This window comes from Stenella coeruleoalba (assembly GCF_951394435.1).
Source record: "Stenella coeruleoalba genome assembly, chromosome: 14".
Taxonomy (NCBI): domain Eukaryota; kingdom Metazoa; phylum Chordata; class Mammalia; order Artiodactyla; family Delphinidae; genus Stenella; species Stenella coeruleoalba.
Window position 1 is genome coordinate 43,503,676 of NC_137160.1, and position 27,934 is coordinate 43,531,609.

The 27,934-nt window shown below is 38.5% G+C and overlaps 1 protein-coding gene across 1 annotated transcript in view; it reads right to left on the reverse strand.

Moving 5' to 3' along the window:
• Positions 1-1,550: 1,550 nt before the first annotated feature.
• Positions 1,551-27,934, reverse strand: part of DSG2 (desmoglein 2) — a 47,751-nt gene continuing 21,367 nt past the window's right edge. The window contains exons 4-16 of the mRNA XM_079943360.1: positions 25,269-25,430; positions 24,979-25,123; positions 24,006-24,172; positions 21,813-21,950; positions 21,513-21,698; positions 17,793-18,058; positions 14,899-15,041; positions 14,378-14,605; positions 9,212-9,439; positions 7,187-7,308; positions 6,327-6,662; positions 3,091-4,673; positions 1,551-2,114 (exon numbers count right to left, since the gene is read on the reverse strand). Coding sequence (XP_079799486.1) covers positions 3,654-4,673; positions 6,327-6,662; positions 7,187-7,308; positions 9,212-9,439; positions 14,378-14,605; positions 14,899-15,041; positions 17,793-18,058; positions 21,513-21,698; positions 21,813-21,950; positions 24,006-24,172; positions 24,979-25,123; positions 25,269-25,430 — 3,141 coding nt within the window. The 3' untranslated portion in view covers positions 1,551-2,114; positions 3,091-3,653. The remainder of the gene's footprint in view (positions 2,115-3,090; positions 4,674-6,326; positions 6,663-7,186; positions 7,309-9,211; positions 9,440-14,377; positions 14,606-14,898; positions 15,042-17,792; positions 18,059-21,512; positions 21,699-21,812; positions 21,951-24,005; positions 24,173-24,978; positions 25,124-25,268; positions 25,431-27,934) is intronic.

A 27,934-nucleotide genomic window follows, 5' to 3' on the forward strand; every position in this document is an offset into this window, starting at 1 on the left:
GAATAAAATACCTAGGAATAAACTTATCTATGGAGACAAAAGAGCTGTATGCAGAAAACTATAAGACACCGATGAAAGAAATTAAAGATGATACCAACAGGTGGAGAGATATACCATGTTCTTGGATTGGAAGAATCAATATTGTGAAAATGACTATACTACCCAAAGCAACCTACAGATTCAATGCAATCCCTACCAAATTACCAACGGCATTTTTTATAGAACTAGAACAAAAAATCTTAAAATTTGTATGGAGACACAAAAGACCCCGTATAGCCAAAGCAGTCTTGAGGGAAAAAAATGGACCTGGAGGAATCAGACTCCCTGACTTCAGACTATACTACAAAGCTACAGTAATCAAGACAATATGGTACTGGCACAAAAACAGAAATATAGATCAATGGAACAAGATAGAAAGCCCAGAGATAAACCCACGCACCTATGGTCAACTAATCTATGACAAAGGAGGCAAGGATATACAATAGAGGAAAGACAGTCTCTTCAATAAGTGGTGCTGGGAAAACTGGACAGCTACATGTAAAAGAATGAAATTAGAACACTCCCTAACACCATACACAAAAATAAACTCAAAATGGATTAGAGACCTAAATGTAAGAGCGGACACTGTAAAACTCTTAGAGGAAAACATAGGCAGAAAACTCTTTGACATAAATCACAGCAAGATCTTTTCTGATTCACCTCCTAGAGTAATGGAAATAAAAGCAAAAATAAACAAATGGGACCTAATGAAACTTCAAAGCTTTTGCACAGCAAAGGAAACCATAAACAAGATGAAAAGACAACCCTCAGAATGGGAGAAAATGTTTGCAAATGAATCAACGGACAAAGAATTAATCTCCAAAATATATAAACAACTCATGCAGCTCAATATTAAAAAAACAAACAACCCAATCAAAAAATGGGCAGAAGACCTAGATAGACATTTCTCCAAAGAAGACATACAGATGGCCAAGAAGCATATGAAAAGCTGCTCAACATCACTAATTATTAGAGAAATGCAAATCAAAACTACAATGAGTTATCACCTCACACCAGTTAGAATGGGCATCATCAGAAAATGTACAAACAACAAATGCTGGAGAAGACGTGGAGAAAAGGGAACCCTCTTGCAGTGTTGGTGGGAATGTAAATTGATACAGCCACTATGGAGAACAGTATGGAGGTTCCTTTAAAAACTAAAAATAGAATTACCATATGACCCAGCAATCCCACTACTGGGCATATGCCCAGAGAAAACCATAATTCAAAAAGACACATGCACCCCAATGTTCATTGCAGCACTATTTACTATAGCCAGATCATGGAAGCAACCTAAATGCCCATCGACAGACGAATGGAGAAAGAAGATGTGGTATATATATACAATGGACTATTACTCACGCATAAAAATGAATGAAACTGGGTCATTTGTAGAGACGTGGATGGATCTAGAGACTGTCATACAGAGTGAAGTAAGTCAGAAAGAGAAAAACAAATATCGTATATTAACGCAGATATATGGAACCTAGAAAAATCGTACAGATGAACCGGTTTGCAGGGCAGAAATTGAGACACCAATGTAGAGAACAAACGTATGGACACTAAGGAGGGAAAGCAGCGTGGGGTGGTGGTGGTGGGATGAACTGGGAGTTTGGGATTGACATGTGTACACTGATGTGTATAAAATTGATGACTAACAAGAACCTGCTGTATAAAAAAATAAATAAAATAAAATAAAAAAAAAATAGACCTTATTTAACAAGGGAAAAAAAAAGAAGATATGGGCAGTAAGAAGATGGGGGCAATAAGAAGATATGGGCAAGAGGCTGCAGAGAAGGTCGCCTTTTTATTTAAATATTTTGATGATACACATACAATTACAACGTTTCTTCCATAGGACAAATGTAAAAACTAATACAATCACCCTTTCAGGAACAAAGAAAATCATTTAGGAAATGTGGTGACTTTATATATAGGAGACATGTTAGGTTTTTTAAGCCTGTCTGAGGAGGAAATTTAAGACCAAGTTTTTTCTGGAGTACATAGGTCACATTCACATTTTCACACAGTAGTGATATTCTTGTTGCAGACTTGGCAAAAAATAACTACTAAGTCTATAATGAAAGAAAAGCAAAAACAATTAGTACGTAGAGAATAAAAAATTTATAGCATGGAACAGTGACCTTCATTTTGGCCACAGGTTTATGGTGTCTAAAAATATTTGCCTTTTATTCATACACGTCAGTGGGAGTAAAAAAGTATAAACCTTTTGCATAACACATTTTTAAAAGTGTGCCACAAAATGAATTTTTAGAGATTCATTTTCCTAGTAAATATATTAAAAATTCATGAAATCATAGCCGTTGAAATTTATGGAAATTATTTTGTTGTGGAGGATATTTATATAATTGATTACTGATATGCACTTATACTTTGAAATCTGAAATGGATCATTTCTTCAGGGAGCAATAAAAATACTCTATTTATTTGGCCAAAACACCCAAAACACTTTTCAGAAAGAAAGGCAAGATGTACAAATTCAGGTCAGCTACACAATATTTAATATTCCATGTAGTAAGCCATGACCAGCTAGTCAAGGACTTTGAGATATGGAATAAATCATAATTTCAAACTCATAATTATAGAAATTATAGGGTCTTTCAGTATTTTTTGCAAGTATAGATAAAAGAGAGTAGCTTCTAAAATTCAGTTTAATTCTACAAATATTGATTTGGCACCCATGGTAGGCACTGAGGATTTATAGCAGTGAAAAGGATTCTTACCACCATGTATATAGTTAATTTAGACGTACTAAATTAGAAGATAATGTATCCTGAGTTTTTTAATAGTATATTATTCCTATAAAAATAAAGTGATTTTATATTTATGAATTTTGCCCTGAATTATTCTACTGAATTTGAAGTATTTAATATTTTCATGATTATTGAGTGACAAAGGGAAGGTATAATGCTATTTTTGAGGTCATACAACACATGCACACACACAGAATCACACGCACACACACACACACACACACACACACACACACACACAGTTATGTGCACAGAAACACACAATGTGTGTTCTTACCATGTCAGTGTTCCAAAATTCAATTAACCTTACGTGGATTGAAGGGCCTCTAGTTTTAAGGAAATCAAACAAGCAAAACGGGTCACTCAAACTGTGCGTGTATCTTTGGATAAATAAGTTGTTGATAATCTGCTAGGTGCAGGAACGTATGGAATATAGAACAGCAATGTTAAATGTTAACATGGTAGGCAAAGAGGCCCACTCAGTTTCATGGGGGGCTCTGTCGGATGGCTCATGAACTGGACACTTTGTTAATTTGATAAAATTCTTAGAAGCCAGATTTATTCTCTATTTAACTTGCTTTGTGAGTATTGTTTGGCCATAAGTCGCTCAAAGGCACCTAAGTCACAGCATCATCATTATGCCCCCTCAGTAAGTCCTGGGGCATTTCTGAATTGCACTCCTAGAAGCTGAGACAGTGAGGTTCTCTGCATATTAGTGACTGAGAAAAATTTGAAGCCCGAGGTATATGTGCCTCTTACATCTGTAAGGCTCATGAAAAGCCAGGTCCTTTGAAAACATGAAATGAGTCACTGCTAGCTAAACTCTGGGGCAGTGTCTGGTTAGGAGAACTGCTGGACTGTGCTAGGCTTGGAGACCCTGGTGGAAGATGTGGTTATTGTATAATTAGAATGACTAGACTCCTTGAAGCCTGAGTCTGGCGGAGGGCCCGGGACTCCAGCTCCAGAAACCACAGTCTTTTTGGCCATTACAGAGGTTTCGGAAGGAATCTGGTAATTAGATTGCAGAGTGGAAGCTGGTGTTAGCACTCTTTCCATCACTGTCACGTTCTGTCCTACGGCTACACTGTGCGCGGCCAGAGGGGGCTGCACACGGGAGCTGGGGGTGAGGAAGCGCTCTCTTTCCCGCACCATAACATAGTGTGCGTCGGGCAGATGCAGGGTGCCCTCCAGGGGGCCAGGTGAGCCCCCGTGAGGCTGGATGACTCTCTCGGTAACCATGATGCCACCCTCGCTAGCGTACTGCTGCTCTCCCAAGAGGTACGCCGGGGCATAGACCCGCTCTGTCACCATCAGGCCTTCGGACTGTCTGGGGTCCAGGACCACAGTGCTCAGTGGCACTGTGGAGCCCGTGGTATAGGAAGTTTCTGTCACTATCACGTTACCAGAAGCCAATGGATCTGAAAGTGGTGCAGCTACCTTTTGAGCCTGCCTAGAAGACACAGATTTTTCAGTGACTATTTCCTGAGTGACTTTCTCTGTGTTTGCTTCATGCAAAGGTTTTGGAACTTGAAAGCTGCTACCGGAGGGATAAGTATTCTCGGAATTAACCCTGGTTTGCTCATAGAATGAATGTGAAGCTGCCTTCACGTCTGTTTCTCTCATAGGTTTTGGCCTCTGCTCGATTTCCATATCCATCTCTATTTTTTGACCCCAGCAAACTTCAGCGAGTGTCTTGAATTTCCATCCTAAGTCATCTAAGAAGCCGTCATCTAGCTCTCCTTCAATAAAACTGCAACAGCCAATGGAACCCTGGAGAGAGTCAGTTTCTTCCTGAGAGTAAACCAGAAGGCAGTCTTTGGCTGTGTGAATGTCATCTTCCTCGGCATAAGAGGCAGGTTTCTAAAACGGAAAGAAGAACAGGCATACAATGAGTGATGCACTTCCTTTAAGAACAAGCCTCTAGATCCCTGCTCAAAATGTTTAACCTCTGTCTTGTAGTTAGACAAGAAACACCAGAGAAGCACAAATTGAAGGACATCCTACAACAGGACTGGCCTGTATTCTTAAAAAATATTCATATCATGAAAGATGAGAAAGGCAGAGGGCATTGTTTCAGGTTAAAGGAGACAGAAGTGTCATGACAACTAAATGGAAAGCAGGGCCCTAGACGGGAAAAACAGTGGCTATAAAAGACATTTTGGGGATAACTGGCTAAACTGAAATATGCAATGTGTCACTGTTCAATCTCTGTACTGTGGTAATGTAAGAGGATGTGCGTGTGCGTGTGTGGGTGTGTCTGTGTGAGAGAGAAAGAGTGACAGAGAGACGGAGGGAGGGAGGGAGAAAAGGCAAAAAGCAAATGTGGCAAAATGTTAATATTTGGGTAATCTGGGTGAAGACTATATAGGAGTTCAAACTTCCTATTATTCTTGCAAAATTTCTGATGAGTTTGAAATGATTTCCAAATTAAAAGCTGAGCACACATACATAATCAAGACTGGTTCACGCAGGATTAGAGCAGAGAGGGAAAAAGATACTGAAATAAAACGGGACACCAGAGTGGAGCCCAGCAGTGAGATGGGAAATGGATGAGAAGTGCTCTTCCTTGACACTGACCAAATCACCATTTCCCCGTCTACTTGGGGGCGGGCAGATGGTATGAAAGAAGGGAGAATGGGAGGGAGCAGAAAGTGGGAAAGCACTCAGGTAATTTGCAGCCATGCAGATGGGAGGGGACAGAAATAAACTGGCCTCTGTGGAAGCCCATCCCCTCACTCCTCTCAAGGGTCCTTCAGGCCCCTAGCAATCTGACTCTGCCCATCCCATTCCCAGGCATGACCCTGTTCTCAAGAGAAGCTTCTAATTTCTAATCCCAGGCATGAGCTTCTGACTGCATCCCATCATCTTTCCTGAAACTTTCCTTCTAATTTTTTATGAACCACCTCAATAGTGAACCAAGTACTTGCCTTCAAAAGAAAACACTTAAAGGGACATAACGGATTGTGTTTTTTAGGTCACATAGTCTCTCCCCTCCCACCCTACCCGGCGCATCCCTAGCAAGTCTGTTCCTGCAGGGGGACAGCACTTTCTGACCCACTGACATCAGCCTGGTCATGTGACTCGCTTTGGCCAATGAAACGTGAGTGGGAAAAGGCAGTGGCTTTGGGGGTCATTGCCAGGTTTGGCATTGCTCTGTTCCCTGCGCCCCAAGGACGCCAGCTTCCTGGGCACAAGCTGTGCTCTCAGCACACATCTTGGAATGTGGACCACATGGGGCAGAGCAGAGCTGCATCGAGGGGCAAAAGCACGAATGTGGGAAATATGCCCTGGCGAGAAGCAAGATCGTGGGGTCATTTGTTGTCACCACATAATTGAGCTGACTGACTGGCCCAGTGGGTCACACCTCTCCCTTCTCATTGCCTGTAAGCATTCTCTTAATGAAAGGAACGATGTCCCATTTAGATCCAAGAAAATGATTACCCTAATAACATCACATTCGCATAGAAATGTCCGCCCCCCTTTCCCCGCCAATACATAAAAAACACCACTTACTTCAGTGAAATAACTTCTTAAGAATTCCTCATTCACTGCCACCGCAGCTGCTCGAGCTCCGGCCACTTCTCTAGAAGCCACCGTGGCTCTCGTGGTCCTAAGGGTTTCCGTGGTCATCAAGGCTCCTGCTGTCCCTGTAACCTGGGTGGCCCCCCCTGAGACGAAGCTCCTGTATTCCTCCCATCGGCCGTCCACCTCGGACATCTCATGCTGCCCTTTGATAAAGGAAGCGGAGCTGCTTCCTTTCACGGTAGCACCCTTGGTGGTCACAGCCCCTGCTCCGCCGCCTACAGCTGCACAGTCTCTGTGGTCTGCCTCTAGAAGAGGCAGCACTGCCTGTGAGAGCAAATACAGCCGAGTCACGGACGGTCAGTACGGTTGGTAGAAGGACCTGAGCTAAGTGAGCGTATGCAGGGAATAAGATATTTCCGCAGAGGCAAATTAGGAAAACTGTGCTTGAATGACTTCTGCCGGCCCTATGCATCGCGTGGAATGGAAATGTAGAAGCACCTGGCTGTGGAAGACAGCCATTTAATACCGGGACAAACATTTCTACCTAAATCCCTACACACGCTTCCTCTCTTTAACCTTTGTTCTACATTCTCGGTGTCACTGCCTGATGCTTCTTCTACATTCTCTGTAACTTAGGACCTGTCAGGGTAGAGCAAAACCACCTCAGCTCTGTCCTGGCAACAAATACAAAGTAAGTTGTTATTCGAGCCCTGTGTTTAACGAAGGCATGCGAATGAAATCTGTAGTAACCACTTTACTCTCTCATGACCTCAGGTGTTAGAAACACTTCCCAAGGCCCCTTTAAAGCAGAAAAGAAGACGTGTTCTGTTGACATCTGATTATCTGACCTTGTCTTCAGGTGGTGCCCCTTCGTTGTTCCAAGGATGCAGCATCTCTATGGTACCAGGGATGGGGGTAAAGCCTTTGGCGCCCTTCCCACAACGGCACTTCAGCAGTAGAAGTGGTACAACTGGACAGAAACAAAATTGAGTACAGATTTTCAAATTTATGTTGCATAATTTTGGAATTTGCGTTATCACTTCCTGAGTTCAGTCTTATTTACAGTCCTATTTTTCTGTTCTTCCCCTGATCTAACGTCACCAAGCCTGTTTCGGGTGAGTTATACCAAAGCCTAAAGGCAGGATGAGGGAGTCATGGATTCCGAGTTCTTGGCCATCACAAAGACTGTGGTCAACAAGTGGAATACCGAGACTGGATTCGATACTATCCAAATCATCAAAACCAACTTAAAGGCTGAAATTTTTGTGTTTTTTTAAACCACTTTAATTTTTAATATGAGAAAATTCACCATCTAAAATATATATATGTGTTAAAAAAGAAATCAGAAGTCCCTAAGGGTAGAAAAGCTTTAATATATTCAAATATTCTAGAACATTAGAACTTCTGTAATACTTCACCACTTTACCCTAGAGTAGAATTTGGCAGAAGGCATGACTCACTGAGGTTCCAGTTAACCTTTGAATTACCTAAGTACTATTTTCTAAAGTGATTCCACATTAAAAACCCTTAGAATATATATAACATTTTATCTAGAAGTTGATAAAATTTCAGAGCTCCCTCCTTCAATTTTATTCTACCTCAAGGATGAAGTAAAGGCCAATGCTGGCCCCTTAATCAACAGAGTAAAGAATTAACCATATCTGCAAGCAGCCCACCCCAAATTAGCTTTTATTGACGCTCCCATGTGGCAGCTTCCAAGGAAGAGCTGACTACTCCCTAGGCTCCTTTTTATATAATAGTCCCTATAGTTACTATGCGTAATGAAAAGACTGAAATCAGCCAGGGGTAATTCAACAGATGTTTATCAAGTGTCTGCCATGTGCGAGGCACCATGTTAGGTGCTGGGAAATCTGAGATGAGAAGGCAATGCAAGGAATCTCCAGGTAAAAGATGTAGTCCTACCTACCTATAAACTTGGTAAGCTGAGACAAGTCATTTATCATCATGTCTGTATTTTTACCCATTGAATGGAGATGATGGTATAAAAGTGCACTATAAACTGTTGAGTGCTGTGCATTTAATTGAACATCTACTAATGGCTTTGACAAGCTCGTCTTCTGACACTGTAATAACTGAGGCTGCTCTGGAGGCGTTTCTCTGCCCATGAGCAGGGGTCAAGTGGACTGGTTCCACACGACCCCAGGCTGCAGTCTTCTGTTCTTCAGTGAAAGGAAACCCAAGGTTGTTGGGGGGCATGCAGGGAGGGGAGGGCTGGTTGTCACTGTTGGGAAACATACAAGTGCTCAGAGGGTCTGGCTCCTGTTGGGGCAGGTGAAGAGGCAAGCCAAGCAGAGGGTCTGGGGAGGTGGAGCTCTGACAAGATGAATGTGAAAAGCAAGGATCGATGGGAAAAAGATGAGTTTGTAAAATAACCTTGTAACCATAATCTAAACGCATGCAACAAATCTTTTCTGACAGCTTTCTATGCACAAGGTGCTGTTCGCAGCACTGGGTATGGAAGAGCAGACGACATCCCTCCCTCACGTAGAGCTTATCAAAATGGAGACACCAAAAAGGTTTAAGTTAAAAGGGTGTTGAAGAGCATGTACAATAACCTTGGTTATTTAAATCAGAAGATGATACATTCTTATAAAACAAAATTCGGAAGAGCACTTCAATAACTTTTGGTGAATTTATCAATGATCAATCCTTGCTTCCCTACTCACCCTCAATAGCATTCTAGTGTGTGTGATTATAGAAAAACAAAAGAAATCAATGACTACTGTAGTAACAAAATACTAAAAAAAAAAAAAACCCTAAAAAGGTACTAACATTACTAAAAGAGCTAAAGTGTAGCTTTTAAAATACTAACATTACTAAAAGAGCTAAAATGTAGCTTTTAAAATACTTACGTAGCAAGAGCAGTAGGGCAAACATTATAAGCGCGATTGCTGCAGGTCCGAGGCCAACGTAGGAGTCAATCCACATTTCTACACAGCCACCGCCTTCCACACACTTGCAGACGGTGAGTTTAAGGACTTGCTTTTCAGGGCAACTGAAGCCTTTACTATCTGCAATCAGCAAGTGAATGTCACTCCTCCCAAGCGTTCGTTCCTTTTGTTGCAGTAGCATGCTGGTACCTGCAAGGACAAGATAAAAAAGGAAATAAAAATGAGTGATTACCAAGGAAGGGCAAGATTACATTACAGAAACATTCTTTTTTAAGATTTATTGAGATATAGGGGCTTCCCTAGTGGCACAGTGGGTTAAGAGTCTGCCTGCCAGTGCAGGGGACATGGGTTTGAGCCCTGGTCTGGGAGGATCCCACACGCCGCGGAGCAACTAAGCCTGTGTGCCACAACTACTGAGCCTGCACTCTAGAGCCCATGAGCCATAACTAATGAGCCCTCTTGCCACCACTACTGAAGCCAGCGTGCCTAGAGCCCGTGCTCCGAAACAAGAGAAGCCACCGCAATGAGAAGCCCGCGCACTGCAACGAAGAGTAGACCCGCTCACCACAACTAGAGAAAGCCCGTGCACAGCAACGAAGACCCCACACAGCCAAAAATAAATAAATTTAAAAAATTTATTGAGGTATAGTTGATTATATTATATAAGTTTTAGGTGTACAACACAGGGATTCACAAGTTTTAAAGGTTATACTCCATTTATAGTTATTATAAAATATTGGCTATATTCCCTGTGGTGTACAATATATCCTTGTAGCTTATTTATTTTAACATAGTAGACTGTACCTCTTAATCCCCTACCCCTATCTTGTTCCTCCCCACTTCCCTCTCCCCAGTGGTAACCACTAGTTTGTTCTCTACATCTGTGAGTCTACAGAAACATTCTTTAATAGCTAAAATTGTTAGCTCCAGTTAGAAGCTTTATTATTTCATAACTTCTCTATTGAATTCACTGTGTGCTTGATGAAATTAGTCCACATATGCAGGTGAATAGCAAAGGATCAGATCTGGACATACCATCCTTTTATGATGACTAATGTTAACAAATGTGTGTGGTTTACCAGATGTTAGGAACTCTTCCATTACTGGGATACAGTGACAGACAAGTGGAGAGTTAAATGACATTTCCATCGAATGACCTTTATTTTACTATTTCTTTTTTTTAATATGTATTTATTTATTTATTTTGGCTGTGCTGGGTCTTAGTTGCAGCACCAGGATTTTGTTGCAGCATGCGGGCTCTTAGTTGCGGCATGTGGGATCTAGTTCCGGGGCTAGGGATTGAACCCTGGCCCCCTGCATTGGGAGTGCGGAGTCTTACCCACTGGGCCAACAGGGAAGTCCCTATATTTTACTATTTCTTAAAAGAACTTTATTGGGGCTTCCCTGGTGGCGCAGTGGTTGGGAGTCCGCCTGCCGATGCAGGGGACGCGGGTTCGTGCCCCGGTCCAGGAGGATCCCACATGCCGTGAAGTGGCTGGGCCCATGAGCCACGGCCGCTGGGCCTGCGCGTCCGGAGCCTGTGCTCCGCAACGGGAGAGGCCACAACAGTGAGAGGCCCGCGTACCGCAAAAAAAAAAAGAACTTTATTAAGGCAATTTTCAAACAGACGTAATCCAGGAAAGAGCATAATTAACTCCGATGGTACCCATCTCCAGCTTTAATAATTTTCAACAATGGGCCAATCTTGTTTCATCCAGTCCCACCCATTTTGTTCCCAACACTGTGTATTTGAAATTTTTCAAATTTCACGGTATATATGAAAACCTGAAAGACTATTACAATGAATATTGATAAACCCTTCATAAATTGTTTACATTTTACAACAATACTTTTTCTCTACATGCACACTTATTTCCCCCTGAACTATTTCAAGGTAAGTTGCAGATCTCATGACGTTCTTCAGCATAAATCTTCTAAGACCAAAGGATATTAACCCTCTCAGGAAATTCATTCTTGATATAATAATATATTTAATAAATAACCCATAGTCAAACTTTTCAACTGTTGTAAAAATGCCCTTTACAGTTCTTGCTCTTACTCTCTCTGGCTTTTGTTTTTTGTTTTTTTTTATGATCCTGGATCCAATCAAAGATTATGCCCTGCATTTAGCTGTCACCTTAGTCTCTATTAATAATCTATAACAGTCCTAACTTTCTTTTGGCCTTTCAGGACTTTGACCTTTTTGAAGTCCACTTATTTTAAAGGATTTTCCACAGTTTGAATTTGTCTGACTGTTTCCTCATGATTGGATTCAGGCTACACGTTTTTGGCAAGAGTATTACACAGAAAGTGTTGTGCAAATGACCTTTTATCTTATTTTTTTAAAAATCTGACTGATGATTATTTAAGAAATTTTCTTTCAACATGAATAAAAATAATAACCAGTTTTCCCATGAGTAAAAATAATGATCAGTTAGAATAGTTTAAAACTTTTTCTGATATATGTATAACATTTATTAAAAAATAATTCACTTGCAAGGCAAAGATGGATGAATACAAAGATAAAAAATGAGGTGTTTGGGAGGTTTTTTTGTTTTATTTACTTTTTTTTGGAAGTAAGAGACATCCTCTTCTCATTTTAAGGTCCATATTTTATGGAATTTGATCTCCAAAGCTAGAAATATACTTAATAAATCATCCCCAAAGCTCTGGAGAAGTGAGGAAAGCATCTAGTCATTCATTTAAGGAATATGAGCTTATTAAAAGAAATATAGGAAAACATGGCCTGGAAGAATATAACTAAATTCATGATTGGCTCTGAGTGGAAAGATGGAAAGGGGAGGAAAGGCCCAAAGGGGACTTCTACTTTGTCAGTGATCGTTAAAAAAAAAAGGCCTGATTCAAATACGACAAATTGTTAATATTCTTTCAATTCTAGGTGGGAGGTACAAAGGTATCTGCCTTATTAGTCTCTGTAATTTTCTGTACTTAAGATATTTCCCAAATAAATAAAATAGTTAGGAGCTATTTATTATCATGATAGTTGGTCAATCATCTCATTATACAGCCAAGGAGAAAAAAGCCTGGGTTACAGAACCCTATCTCTCTCAATTGTCTAGATGTATACAGTATAAGCTCAGTGACTTCCTGTTATAACACTCTAACATGTATGTGTATCCTAAAGAGTTTTATGTTTCTAAGGCTAGGAAAAAATTCAAGAGCCTATCAAATTCAAACATCTTTATCTTTAGACAGAAAATCCACTGTGTATCTGGAAAGGCAACAGAGCATAAAGGTAGTGAGTAGAGACTCCACAGCTAGAGTGCTTGGGTTCAAATACTAATTCCAGCTCTTCAACTAGCTGTAACTTTGAGAATGTTAAACTTTCTGCACCTTTGTTTCCTCATCTGTAAAATGTTGATGACGGTAATGCCAAACTTCTAGGGTTGTTAATATTAGTAAAGTGCTTAGACCAGTGCCTGGCATTTCCTAAACATCACGTTTCTTAGATAAAAATAAGTAAGTCTTGGAATCCCAACAAGTTCAATGCAAAACACATTTACTATCTTAGTCAAAGAAAGGCAAACTCCAATCAAGCAGTCAGCCTAGGTGGGAGTCCCAGACTTCTGCGAGTACAGAATGAGATAATGTGAGTCAGGGGACCAACCCCGACGTGAGTCTTGAGGCCTGTGACTTAATTACCATAAGAAGAATCATCTGGATGTCTGCATCCCAGGGCTCATGCTAGTTGAAAACTTGATCTTAAGTAACCTCAATGAATCAAGATGGTGATTGTCACCCCTTACTGGGGAGACCACTTGAGTTAACCAACAACATAACTATCTTTTGCAAGTGAGTACATAAACCCTAAGAAGATTCGGAATTAAGTATAGGAATATTTAAACAAACTAAAGATTTAGTTTTAATATTTTTGCATTGTAAAGAAATTATTTGCATTTGTTATTATATTTATACACTTGTAATATTTTAAGGACAATTAGCCCTATTAACGTGACAGCTATGTAACTCCAGTTCAAAATGTGTAATTATGTTACTAATTTAGATTTATGGTTTTAGGTTGAAATATCACTGGTTTGTTCAGTATTGGACCACTGAAGAGGATGTCAGGTTTGATGTATTTATAAGTCAAATTTACTGGTATTTTAGAGTATAGGAATCACAAGAAAGTTTTATTTGTTAATTCAGATCATTGAAATACATAAAAAGGAAGCCAAATATACTAAATTTATAAATATATTGAAATGTTAAAGGTGTTTAGTTTGTAAATTGGACCAAACATGATTCAAAGCCTCTTAAAATGACTGTAAAATTTGCTAAGCCTAAGAAAACAATAAACTTAAAAGTTAAGAAAAATTGGGGTATTACATTTAAAACTTTTCTGAAACGAGCACTACCTGTTTAAAACAAAAAGAGTCTTCTGGATAGATTTTTCTACATTTGAAACCACCTTGAAGGAAGCCAACAGAGCACGTCAGTAAGGGAATATGTCCCAAGATACGGATTTATGCACATGTCCTTCGGGCATGGGGGGCAAGGGGACAGACAGACTCCTTTCCATGTTTTGTCCATCACTTACCAGCTTTGTGACTTCAAACGAGCTCTCTAACTCTAGTTAAGCCAAAGTTTCCTCAGCTGTAATCAGGGAATAAGGTTATGGGGTAAGAAGTAAACATGATAATGCATATGAAGGGATAGCAGAGTGCCTGGCACATGGTATATGTTCCGTAAGAGTTATTTTTAATGGAATCATCGTTACCATACATCAAGATTTTTAGAAGGCACCTACTCTGATTGCTGTGCTTAGAGAGGCAACGTATTCCTCAGCTTACGAGACAACTACTTCAAGAGCGATTTGGAGAATACCCAGTGCAGGGGACATGGGAAAAAGATGAGTTTGTAAAATAGTTCCTTTTTGCCTATTTGTAGCCAAATACTTTAAAGATATTAGATATCTATTTCCCTTCACTCTCTCCAAATAGGGTATTTATTATTAGGCAGATCAAAGACACTATGCCTGAGTTTCAGACCCTCATTTTATAAACTCAGTTGTATTGGAAATGTAATTCATGCCAAGAAAAAAGCCTGTATTATAAGGATTTTAGATTTCTATCATGTTTAAACATATAGTCCAGTGGTTTTGCTTACTTTCTCGGCTTACTATTTTCCACCTTTCTGCCATTCCAGCTGGTTTGTCAATGACAGAGAAACTGAAAGGCCAGCTGTTTTGGGGTCCGTCCAGGTCCTCTGCGGTCACGTTCACGTATTGCACATCATCACAGACAGTCTGCACAGGGTCGACCAGTGTGGGACAATTGTCATTGATGTCTTCAACCGTGATACTAATAGTGCCAGTGATGGTTTTTCTAGGATATTCTTAAAAATAAGAAAAAGATAATGTATATTTTGGTTATACTGCTCATATGGACATAGTTTGAATTTTCTTGCCAATTTGGTAAGGAGAAGGTAGTAACCAAATTAGGATGCTTTCTATCTTAGATATGTTTTCATATTCAGATCAAGTAATATCTTTTAATCCACTAAATAAGTAGAAATGTGAAGGTTTACCCATTTGGCATTCCTACAAGATCAAAACAAAGGTCTCTGATGCTGGAAAATAAAATCTAAATGCATATAACCAAGAAAAAAATGTCTATTTAATAACTTACCTTCTGTCACAGCCAAAATCTTTGCAGTGTATGTACCATTTTGGACATATCTGGATTCATAATCAGGAATTTTTACAAGTCTAATTTCAGAGGTGGCAGAATCCACAGAGATCCAATTGTCTATATCTTCAAATTTGGCATATCTGTTAGAAAGCAGACAAAGTTAATTTTGAGCTCTGGATAAATTGAGACTATCTACAACTAATATCTACAACTCTTTTAAGCTTAATTTCTGCTTTCTTATATATGTTCTTATTACAGGCATTAGTTTGGAATGGTTTTTAATTTCTTGAAACTATCCTAAAAGCCCCTCTGTTTACTGTGTATCACACCTACTTTGGACCCTTCCTTACTTCTGTAACATACCCAAGACATATGTGCAAGGGCAACGCCCTTGCCTACTCACCCGGGAGGTTTACGAGTTGCTCTTCAGTCTGCCTTACAGCTTTCAATCAGTTTTCCTTAAATTTGGAGTTAACCTTGGAGGATAACTTAGTCACCCAACAAGAACTCGTGGAGAAAAGCAGTTTTACATTCTATTATTTATTGGCATATTATCAATATTTAAAAGTATCAATTTAAAAAATCAATGACTGCCTTAAATGGAAGTACTTTAAATTTTGGGATATTGTTGATTGTTCAGAGCAATAGGCTTCTTTCAGTTAGAAATGGTTAAAAGTGAAAACAATGCTGATAAGGTGATTTCTGGGTTTATTCCTTCAAAGCAAAGGAGAATTAGTGCAAAAAGAGACAGCTTTGGGAAGGCAAGGAGAACATTCATAGTACATTTTCAGAAATATATGTAATTTAATACCATCGAGTTTAAAATGTATCCAAATACAAACCAAACATATGAGAATTTGATTCAACCAATCATATTAATGATTTATTTTCTATTAAGTGGCTGTTTAGGCATACAAAAATGAGTGGCTAATATATGGCAATATTTGTTTATAGTGACTATTTAATATACACTCGAACTAAACTTTCCTGTCTTTTAATATTTATACCAGTAAATGATGATACATTTGGATTTTCACAAATATTTCTGAATTTCATGGCTGGAATTTTAAAGCTTGAACTTAGCTGCTGTCAATGTTTTCCCAAATAATGCTTATACCAAAGACGAAGTTAAAGTAATAAGAATCACATTTCACAATGGAATGTTTTGTGTGGTCTCATTTAAGGGATTTTCTGTTTTCTACTGTGAAAACTAGACACCATTCAAAGTAGGATGCAGCTCACATGTCCTGTCAAATACCATAACAACTGATGCATATGAATAATCAGTAAAAGAGTAAATTATGACAAAGTTAAGAGAGTGATTCTTCTGCTGTCCTTATCAACATTTCTAGATTAGGTGAATACTGGAAAATTATTTCACTTAGCTGTGCCTCTCATTTCTTATCTGTAAAATAGTAGGTTTGAGTTAATCTTTCAGATCATTCTTATTCTAAAGTTCTGTAAGTGTATGCTAAAAATAAAATACTTCTGAGGAGTAAAGAAACATGGTTCATTATTTTTCAAGGAAGAACATATGATCTTTTGATACAGTCATAACTCTTACTAAAAACAGCAACCAAAATTAAATAGTTAGATGGAAACAGAAGTTTCAATAGAGAGTCACAATATTATTGGAGGATAATTAATTAGAGCATCTAAGCCTCTCAGGGGACAGCGTGAGGAATCATAAGGAACACTCATTCTCAATTCTGGGGATTTAGGTGGGGACTGCCTCCTTAAGGTTAGAGCCATGGAAATAAAAAGTGGACTATAAAAGTCGAGAGAAGCTAGACTGGTTCCTGAAGTTAAGGTGGGCAAAAAGGGGTCCCCAAGACATTGCAGAAAACACAATGGAAGCTGTTCGTTAACGTAATTTTGGAAAAAGGTCACTTGCTACTATTGGCCGATGAATTCCATGAAAAGGAGATTCACTAAAACGAAAGAGATTGTTGAAGAGCTTCCTCCATATTCTCATTCGTGCTATGGTTGGCCACGCATCTAAATACAATGTTTCATGAGTACTGGCACCCAGGGACATAGGCCTAAGGAGAGTGAAGCAACCGACAACTCTGGCACCGACAGCAGGAAAACATAGAAGCTGTTGTGTCTCGGGTGGCAGGTGGGGATTCTTAAATTCAACCAAATAACTACAGCTAGGTAGAACTTCATAAATAATAGCTCTGTAGAGAGTCATCTTTTGATGGTATGGCTCTGAGATCTAAGATGTAAATTCACTTTGAAAATGTGAATGGATCTTGCAAACCTAGGTGTCGCTACAGAGTGGACACAATCCAGCACCTTCCAGCACAGGAGCGGCATTTAGTAGGTTCTCAATAAGTATATTCTGAGTAAAGGTCACCATGACCAAGACAAGCATTACAAAAGTTTCATCAATCCCTAGCTCAAATAGCCTGGTTTAAATGAAGATCAATTTCCAAGGCTTATGAGCAAATGAAACTGGATTCCCCATTATTAAAATATATTATGCAGCTATTTTTATTTCTCTTAACCAACCTTGTATAAAGTGGATTTTGCAGTAAATTTTATTTGCTATTTTCTTATCTCTAATACTCCTTTAAGACAGATTTTAGAAAGTGTCTTTCTGAACTTTCTCTTTGTTGCTTTTTAGCCTTCTCTACCCAGAACTGTTTTGAGGTGAGCAACCCAGCCTCTGCCTCATACTCGGGTGGTGGAGGGAAAGGGATCCTGGGAAAACTCCTCTTTGCCTCTCAGTGACAGGTACAACTCTAGGAAATTTAATCTATAGACCTTTGGGGGATTATAATGGCGGGGTTCGAAGGAGTGAAGTGTTAAAATTTCATTACGATTTTTGAAAATAGGCATTCAAAGTCATTTAAAATGATGAAACAATATTCATAACTATCTCTTACTTTACACGGGCTACTTGTCCAGTGTCGCCATCAAAAGCTTGAAATTTTCCCATTATTTGGCTTTGGCTTGATTTTTCCACACTCTCGCTAGTGTGAAATTGGATTATGCTGCTTTTAAAATAAATGCCTTCTTTCACATTTTTCACTTTGACTTTGATCGGAATGGGTGTAGGCTTATATTTATTCTTAACTGATTTGTGAAAAGCTGCTTTGTTAGTGACAATAATGTTGACGTCAAGATTCTTCATTTCTTCATAATCTACTTCCTAGAAAGGCAAAATCAAAGGGAATGCTTTTAAAAGGGACAAAAACTAGAACACACATGTGTGGTTTTAGTGTCAGATTATAATAATTTAAAACATGAAAAATACAGCAGTACTGAGTAGTCCAACTCTTATATTGGTACCATGCCATTAAAAAGTCTGTCAATTTTGATGTTCATAAATGTTAAGGATGTTTAGGAAGCATCCCCAATTTATTTAAGGTCAAAATCATTTAAAACGTATACATTTTTATTTTTAGCAATCTGAAGTGATTTTTTTTCTTAATAAAAAAAAGTTAATGGACATCCAATATAATATTCCTTAAAATGTGTTCCAGGGGTTTGTTCTGGTGAAAAGGGCTACATAAGTAGGCACTGCCAGCTCTCTCCCATGGCATATAAAACTGAGACCTCCTGTAGAAAAAACAACTATTTAGCTTTGTTAAGCCTAGGGATTTTCAAATTTGTTTAAACGGAGAATCTAACCCCCTCCTTTTTAGCATAATGTCTATTAATATCTGGTTTGCTATTAATGCCACAAAAGATTAATCCTCCTCTAAATACTTTGATCTTTGTGAATTGTGGTATTTATTAAGTACCTTTGATATAATCAGTTTATCACTCTATGCATATTTTATGTTCCAATTTGTCCATTTTCTTTTTGAAAACATTTCTATAGTATTCTACTATTTAGATACACTTAATTTACTTAGCCATTCTGTTATTAGGCATTTCGACTATTTGCAGTTAATACTGCTCTGAACGTTTTTATACAAATTATTTTTCCCCTGTTGAGCTGCAGAGGGAAGAAGCACCCAGTCAAAGTTTATGTAGGTCCTGTTGCTTTTTATTTCTAGTGGTCCTGACCATTTAGATGTACTGACTGACCATTTTTGCTGTTTCTTCAGTATATCATTAAATATATTACATGTATTTACATGAATTACCGCAATGTTCACTTTTGTTTTTGGATGATTTATCATGAAATCCGTTTTCCTCTCTATAGAGTTCTGGATATATAACTTCTGCCCCCTTTATTATATGGGCCACTGTGGCATTGGGACAATAATAACACAACACAAATTGACTACAGAAAAATACACTCTTTGTGACTGTAGAATCCTTGTGAAAGTTATTGTCTTTTTAAGTTGCTCTTGCACTTCACACACTTATTTTGATGGTATGATGTATGTCGGATGAGAAATAAAATCTTTCAGCCATATGACATTAGTATTCAAAGACCATGGAAGAACAAGACAATGGTAAAAAAAAAATGAGCTAGGTACTGGCGACATAAAAAATGTTTCATAGTGTTTGTTATAAATAGCCATCGTGCTCCAAAGAGAATGGAAAATTTTTCAGCATCAAGCGCAATGTATGAGGGCATATACCTCTAGTTTTGCAACTGTTAGCATATTTTATCACTCCCATTTTTGCTATCTTCAATAGCATTAAAGATACTAAACTTATTTGTTAACACAGCTGAGGCTTTTTCTCATGGGATGATTTACTATCTCTGTTTCTACAGTTTAAAGTATCTATTCTTCTCCTGTTTCTTTTTTAGACTGCTTTATTGAGGTATGATTTACCTACAATGAAATTTACCCTTTTTAAGTGTAAAACATGAGGATGTTTCATAAGCCTATATGGTTTTGCAAATATCAAGACTGTTGGTTTTAGAACACTTCCATCACTCCCCAAAAGTTCCTTTTTGCCTATTTGTAGCCAAATCACAACCCACCCTAAGCAACCACAGATCTGTTTTCTATAGAAGCGCTTTTTGCCTTTCCTAGAAATTTCACACGAATAGAATCATACAGTACATAGTATTTTGTGTCTGTATAAAGTAGAATGTTTTTGAGGTTCATCCACATTGTAGCATGTATCAGTACTTCATTTCTTTTTATTGCTCAAGAGCATTCCATTGTATCAATAGACCACATTTTATCTGCTCACCAGTTGGTGGACATTTGGACTGTTACCAGTTTTTCATTATTAGGAATACAAGCCACTATGAACACTTGCATGCAAGTTTTTTGGTTTTTTTGTAGATGTATGTTTTTATTTTTCTTGGGTGGATACCTAGGACTAAATTGTTAGGTCACTGGATAACTACTCAATGTTTAACTTTTTATAAAACTGCCAAACTGGCTCTACCATTTAATGTTTCCACTGGCAATATATAGGAGTTCCAGTTCTATATTCTTGCTGATACTTGGTGTTGTCAGTCTTCCTTTGATTGTAGCTTATTCTAGCAGGTGTGCAGTGGTAGCTCACATAGTCTTAATTTGCATCTTCCCTAATGACTAATGATGTTGAGTATCCTTTATGCACACATTTGCTATTTGTATATCTTCTTTATCTATCTTCCTTGTCCATTTATTTGAATGAAATCTGATTACCGCCTTTATACTTCGGAAGTGATTCTTTATACAATCGGAAAAGTAAATTTGTAATTGTCTTAATCTGTTGCTGTCATTTTAATACTAAATTTACTATTTTTTTTCATGCCCCTTTGATAACCCCTTTTTGTGCTACCATGGTGCATTGAGGGTATTTCTATTATTCATCACTAAGTGATTGTTTCTCCTTATGTGTATTACTGGCTTTTTATCTCAGGCATCTAGCATGGTTGCACCTATAATCTGTGACTAAAAAGTATGCTTAGTTCTGTATAAGCAGGTAAATCTATTTCATCTCTGATGCCATTATCCATGTATTCAGTAATCATAAAATGTGTCTTCCCTTCAAACATGAGCTAATCTTTTTCTATTTTCCTTTGCTTTACAAAAAGTCATCTAAATGCATACAGTAGCCTATTGATAAATGGTATCAATAATTATTACTATGAAACCTCAAGTTAATTTTTCCCTATTCGGTTATACATTATCATCATTCCTCTTCCTGCTATTAGGGTTTACATACTATGCCATATATTAAGTTTTTGTAAAAATGTGGAAACCTCTGGAATCAATTTTTGTCTGTGACTTAATGAAACAGTATTTTGAAAGCTGTAGCTTTGCTTTTTATTTTAAAATCTGATAAGGTAATTCTACCATAAACCATTTAAACATACACTGATATTCTTCTTTACTTATTCTGTTAGATAGATCCATCTAAGTTTTGTTTAAGAAATTCTGTGGGAGTAAGGGTTTTAATTGTTTAAGACCCATGTGCTTAATAACACCATTAAATTTTTGTTCCTTGATTCAATTAAGCACACTTATAACACTGTGTTTCAAAATGTGACCCTCCTACTACTGACATTAGAAACACAAACAGTGTAACCACTTACTAACCACAGAAATAGGGCTAGTAGGGGTGGCTCCTATCTCTACAACTGTGGTGCCAGTTAACTGATTATGAAAAGTACTTGTAAATATGTGGAGCTCAAAATAGATCAGTTCCCTCCTCTGGACCAGCTTCTCCCATTCCAGTCTTGAACACTAAGTACTTACCTTAATAAGGGTCACGATTCCTTCATTAGTTTGAGTATCAGTTTCTATGTGGAAATAACCCCCTTCATTTCCTGATGCAAAAGTAAAATTGGCTAACCAATTATCGGAGCCTACTTCATCTGCATCGAACACTTTTATGCGTAAAACTTCTACATTGGCTTTGTTTTCTTCAACTATTCCTTCATACTGCAAAACATGAACAGGCAATTTTTATTCTGAGGTAACACAAACCTAGGTGATATATTTTTAGTTTATGACTAAAATATACATAGGCATGTTTGTTATAAAAATAATAGTTACCACTTTATTTTCGACTACAGGTATATTGTCATTGACGTCCAAAATATGAATCTGAACTTGAGCTTGTTTTACTGGCTTGTCTGTTACTTGTCCATTGCCATCTCTTGCTTCTACCGTCAAAGTATAACTGCTGTGTTCCTACAGGGAAGTAAAAAATATCCAGCTGGGGTGAAAATGAATGGCTCTATCTTTCTGGTTTTAGTTCACTTTATCATCAAGGGAATGAACCACAGTATGTTTTATTCATAAATAAGTTTCATGATCTGCTGTTAATCCTATGAAGATGCTGTTTATTTGCCATCAGAGCTTTTCCCTAATGCAGTTGTTGATAGTGAATTCTTAATTATGCCATTGGTGATATTTATCAGGAGATGAATCTCTCCTTAAAATAGTCTGAGCACAAAAGAGTGCATTCAAAATGTAGTTTGCACTATACTGGAAGTGATGGGACTCTAGGACTTGGTTTTTTCTATCCCACACATCATTTTCAGCTAAAAGTTAAGCCAGGAAAACTTAATCCCCCAAGAACACTTGACCAGTGAAGGCAAAACTTGGTGAACTTTGTCCATACATCCCGGGAGATTAGATTCTTGGAGAACGTGTCCTAGAGAATAACGTTTCAGATATTACTCCAAAGGGAAACCTCTCTTCCACGTGGTCCCCTTCCGATGGCTCCATTCAGTGTGGGTGTTGTTTAAGGAGCCGGGCAGCCAGTGCCAATGCCTGGGGACCCTGTGCTCAGTGAGAGGCAGGACAGCAGAGGCTTTGGAACCAGCTGGCTGAGTTCCAATTCTGACTTACTAGCTGGGTTGGACACACATTATCCCTTTGCTCCTTGGTTTCCTTCTATGTAAAATGGGGGTAATTGTATCTGCTTCACAGGGTTTACAGGTGAAGTTAATTTGAGTTATTCCACATAAAAGGCTTGTAATAGCACCAGGCATGTGGTGAGTGCCCAATAAGCGACAGCCAGTATTTTCTGGTTAAACTGTCCAGAGACGGAAGCTCATTTAAAAAAAATCACACTACTAATTCAAAATAGTACTTTTCCATTCTCATTTTATGCAAAAAGGTAGAGTAGAATTTTAGGAGTAATAATATGCTTTAATTTTACAAAGACCTTGAGAGGAATGTTGAGCACCATCCTCTCCATCTCTGGCCAGAGTCCTCATTTTTCCAAGTAATACAAAACACCCTGACGGTGCCTGGATGATGATTTATATTTGATGATAATACATTGTTCTTTGGATCATCCACATTTTACTCTGCATGCTGTTAAGACCTTTATGTCTGTAGCATTTAAAAAAACTCCCTTTTTCAACTAAAATGTTCCCTTTGACTTAGAAACAAAAAATGAAATGTTTGAGAAAGCACCCTTTTTAGGAAACTGACTCAAATTTTCCTCCAATTTGGGATTTACAGTAACTCTTTCCTTTACAAATACTTCTATTACCCTAAATAGGATTCCTATTTCAAACTGTTTTCCTCCCTCTGCGTATGTATTAGTAGTACAAAAGATTCCTGACGTTTCATTATAGAGACACAAATTAAGGAACATTGCTTTGGAACTCTCTAGCAAACAGATCCTGACTGGAGAGGCCCTAGGACACTGCTTACGTAATTTTAAAGTTTTTAGCAGCCACATTTAAAAAAGTGAGAAGAGGGAATTCCCTGGCGGTCCAGTGGTTAGGACTTGGTGCTTCACTGCCGGGGCCCGTGTTCAATCCCTGGTCGGGGAACTAAGATTCTGCAAGCCGAGTGGCGTGGCCAAAGACATAAATAAATAAACATAAAAAAAGTAAAAAGAAACAAGTAATACTAATTTTAAACAAATATATTTCATTTAACCCATGGCATCCAAAATATAATCAATTCAACATGTGATCAACAAAAATATTATTAAGGTGATATTTTACATTCTTTTTTTTTCATACTAAGTCTTCCCAATCTGGTGTATATTTTCCACTTACAGCACATCTCAATTTGGACTAGTCACATTTCAAGTGGTCAATGGCCACATATGGCTGATGGCTACCATATTAGACAGCACATCCCTAGAGGAGGATTATTCCGAGTTATCCTATGAGTAAGTAACATAGACCAAAGTCAGAAAATTAGCAAAGCATTAGAGAGAGAATAACTGGAAAGACAGAGGAGAGCTGAAAAGATGAATAACATAAAATATTAATTTACCTCTCTGTCCAAGGCAATAGTGGTTGTATAAACCTCTCCTGTATCTTTATTTAGGTAAAACAATGGAGAACTAGCAGGCTCCTGAGATACGATTCTATAAGAAATTTTAGAATTCAGAGTGTTGGGCTCATCTGCATCTGTTGCGGTGATTTTCATCACAAGGGTATCTGGCATCGGAAACAAAGGTGTCCAAGATGAAACTCAACTTTTAGCATACTTAATGTATGTTATTATTTTATTTATAATATCAACTTGTTCCAAAAAGGATTCCAGGTATTTATCAAAATCACTTTACCAAGATCAAAACATTTAATTGTTTGAGGAAATAAGTGTGAATGGAGGTAGGAATAGGAAAAATAAGGTGAGGGTGAGGCTGAGGTCAGTACATACAATTTTTAGGATGAAGTCCTGAACACTTGCTATAGGAGGGTCACAAATTTGTTTATAATAGACCTAATAACCCATACAAAGAAAGGAGAATGAACAGATACAAATGCATGCTTATTAAAGTATAAGCAATTGAGGAGAAGCATAGTTATTCTTTACATTCTGATCAAAGAGAAATCTCTCCTGCGTTTAACACTTGCATTGAAGTCTGACAGTTGAAATAATATGTCAAAGGTCAGCAAACTACTGCCAGTGAGCCAAAGCCAGCCAGCCACCAGCTTTTGTGAATAAAATTTTATTGGAACACAACCATGCTTACATGTTATCTATGGCTGCTTTCCTGATACAGACTAAAATTGAATAGTTGCTATAGAGACCTAACCTATCACATCAATCTACCACATCTGTTTGAGGGTAAAAAATTTATAACAAAAAAGCAGTTCCAAACCTAGAGCAATACGTTTATTATTATTTGTCCTGTGGGTAATACCCAGCCTCCACTAAGACAGAGCTTTCAGTGTTCAGTCACACAATGGGGATAAATTGGCCTTGGATATTCATTCATAAAAAAAAAATAACCTCTTACTTGCTGCACTCAGCTCTTCAACAGACCCAACAAAGACGTCCTGTGTGAACACTGGCTCATTGTCATTGATGTCAAGAACTTTAATTCGGAGTTCTATTGGTTTCTCTAAGTTGTTTCCTTTCTCATCCAAAGCATAACCCATTAGCTGAAATCACGACATAAATAATAGAAGGGATGAGATTTAAGCTGAGGCCATTCAAGTACCATAGTTTCAAAACAATAATAAAACATAACATAATTATTACCCAAGAAGAACTACAAACTAATAAATGTAAAATTGTTCTTCTTACCAGAAAAAATGGTGTTTCTTCTCGATCTAGAATGGTGGTAACGTTCAGTAATCCGGTGTCTTTATTAAAGACAAACACACCAAAAGGTGGCTCTGTGATCCCTTTTCCAGTGTATTTGTATGTAATTTTTAGGTCTTTTTCTTCTGCAACATCAGAATGTATCTAACATAAAAATAAGAAAGGAATGCCTCAAGTTAAACTCTCTATAACTTATAGGTAATTGTTTTTAATGGAAAATTTCGCTCTGAAGCTGTCAGATGTTGATGGGTGGAGGGTGGGCGGTGCACAAGTGCTCCAGAGAAGAGGTACTGGTGTCAGAGGACCTGGTTCTGGTCCTGTCTCAGCCACTCACCAGGTAGTGATGCTGAGGCAGTTACCTACCCTCCTGTGTCTCAGTGTTCTTATCTGTAACCTGAAGAGACACTACTGCCTACCTCTCAGGGTTGTTATGAAATTAAGGTATCATTAGGGGGGTACATCTTGGTGGGGATGGATTTTAAATTTAGCACATAAGGTAAAAATTGCAGAGTCAAAATCACCTTCATAACTCCGTTCGATTATCAGGACAGTATGAATAAGGCATCCTTCCATAGAAGGGTTAAAATAGTCAAGTGTTTGCCTGCTTGGAATGCTTCAGCAAATCAGGGTTTCTAACCCGCTGGGTCTTCTGTAGTTAACACTTTCGTCCTCTATAAACAGCTTTATTTGTATCTCCAATTCGTTTGTTTGTTTGCCATTTCTGTATCTCTCACTCTTCATTAGTAAGCGTGTCTCTGTGGCCTCCTACTGGATCCACAATTTCTTTTCTTCAGACATCGTTGAAGCCATCACCACCCACCTGCCTGGCCAATTCTTGTCCTGAAATCTCAGGATTAGCTAAACATTCTTCCCAGAGGATTCTCAACATGCACTGGGGCTGGGGGTTGTTGCTGAGAATGATCAATGCGGCTCCAATCTCCTGCTACAGCTGCTCTGCTCCAAGAGTGGAACGGTGATCCTGGGGCAGCCCATGATCACTTTTCACTGAGCTTCTCTCTCTGTTTGTCTTTCTTGTTCTCTGTGTTTCTGTTTGTCTGTCTCTCTTTTTTTGCCAAGTACATGCATATACACACACAACACATGTATATGTGCATATACATATATACTTCAGTATTTATAGAGAATATTCTAGATCTCTATGTGCTAATTATATGTATTATATAATTTCACTTACGTTAAAAATAGATCCAAACTGTGTGTGGACATAACAGTTGGTTTGTATATATATGTATGCATGTAAGAGTATGTAAGTATATACATATTTATGTATTTCACAAGATCTGGAAGATACTAAACTGTTGACAGTATTACTCCTAGACAGAGAATTTGGAAAGTTAGGGAAATACAAGATCTTTTGCTTTTTATGTACATTTTACTCTGAACAACTTTTTTTTTTCACTTTTTTCCAGCTTTATTGAAATATAATTGACATAACATTGTGTAGGTTTAAAGTGTACAATGTGATCGTTTGATACACATATGTATTGTGAAATATTTACCACAATAAGATGAACAACTTTTATAATTAAAATTAGTAAGAAGAATAGCTAACACTTATCGAACCCCAAAGAATCAATGCATTTTACGGAAAGAATGTGTGAAAGAATGTGTGAATGACTCAGATATCTCATCAAACCAAACCAAACCAAACCAAACCAAACCAAACCGAAAAGCTTAACTCCTTATATACATACCATTATGTAAAACCGTAATTAAACATTTAGATTTTAGAAAGCTTCTATGAAAACAACATGCTGTTGGAAAAAGGAAAGTGTTGTCTTCTGTTCTGTAGCTGCTCTTTCTTTTAAGGAGCTCATCATGTATAATGTTTATAAGATGGGAAAGATGAAGGTACAACTTGCATATGAACAATTATTCATTCACACAAATGTTTACTGAACACCTACTGGATGTTGGCACTGCTCAGGGCACAGGGCATGAGCTGTGAGCCCTAAGGTCTAAGCCCTTGCCCTGGGGGAGCTTACACTCTACTGAGGGAACCAGACAACAAGCAAGCAATTTATGACCTAATGTCCTGGAGGCGAATGAGCTAGAAACTGAGCAGAACGAGTGAGGGGACTGAGACCGGTGAGGCCGGGAAGGGAATTCTTTCAGGAGGTAACTCTTGGCTAGAGGCTTGATGCTGTGAGATACTGCAAATATCTGTGGGGAGGGGGTTCTAGGCAGAGGCAACAGCAAGTGCTAAGGGTGGGAGGCTGGAATGGCTTGTGTCAACTTAGGGAGGTGGCAGAGTGGGGGCTGGGGGCTGACAGGAGCTAAGGTCAGAGAGGAGGTCAAGGCCAATGAATCCCAAGAGCTTTTGTAGGCCGAGGAGAGGAGTTTACTCCTTCCACTGCAGTGGGCAGCTGTTGAAAGGGTCTCACCAAGGGGATGCTTTGATTTGTCTTTTCAAAAGATCACTCTGGGGCTTCCCTGTTGGAGCAGTGGTTAAGAATCAACCTGCCAATGCAGGGGACCCGGGTTCGAGCCCTGGTCTGGGAAGATCCCACATGCCATGGAGCAACTAAGCCCGTGCGCCACAACTACTGAGCCTGAAATCTAGAGCCCGTGAGCTGCAACTACTGAACCCATGTGCCACAACTACTGAGCCTGCGAGCCTAGAGCCC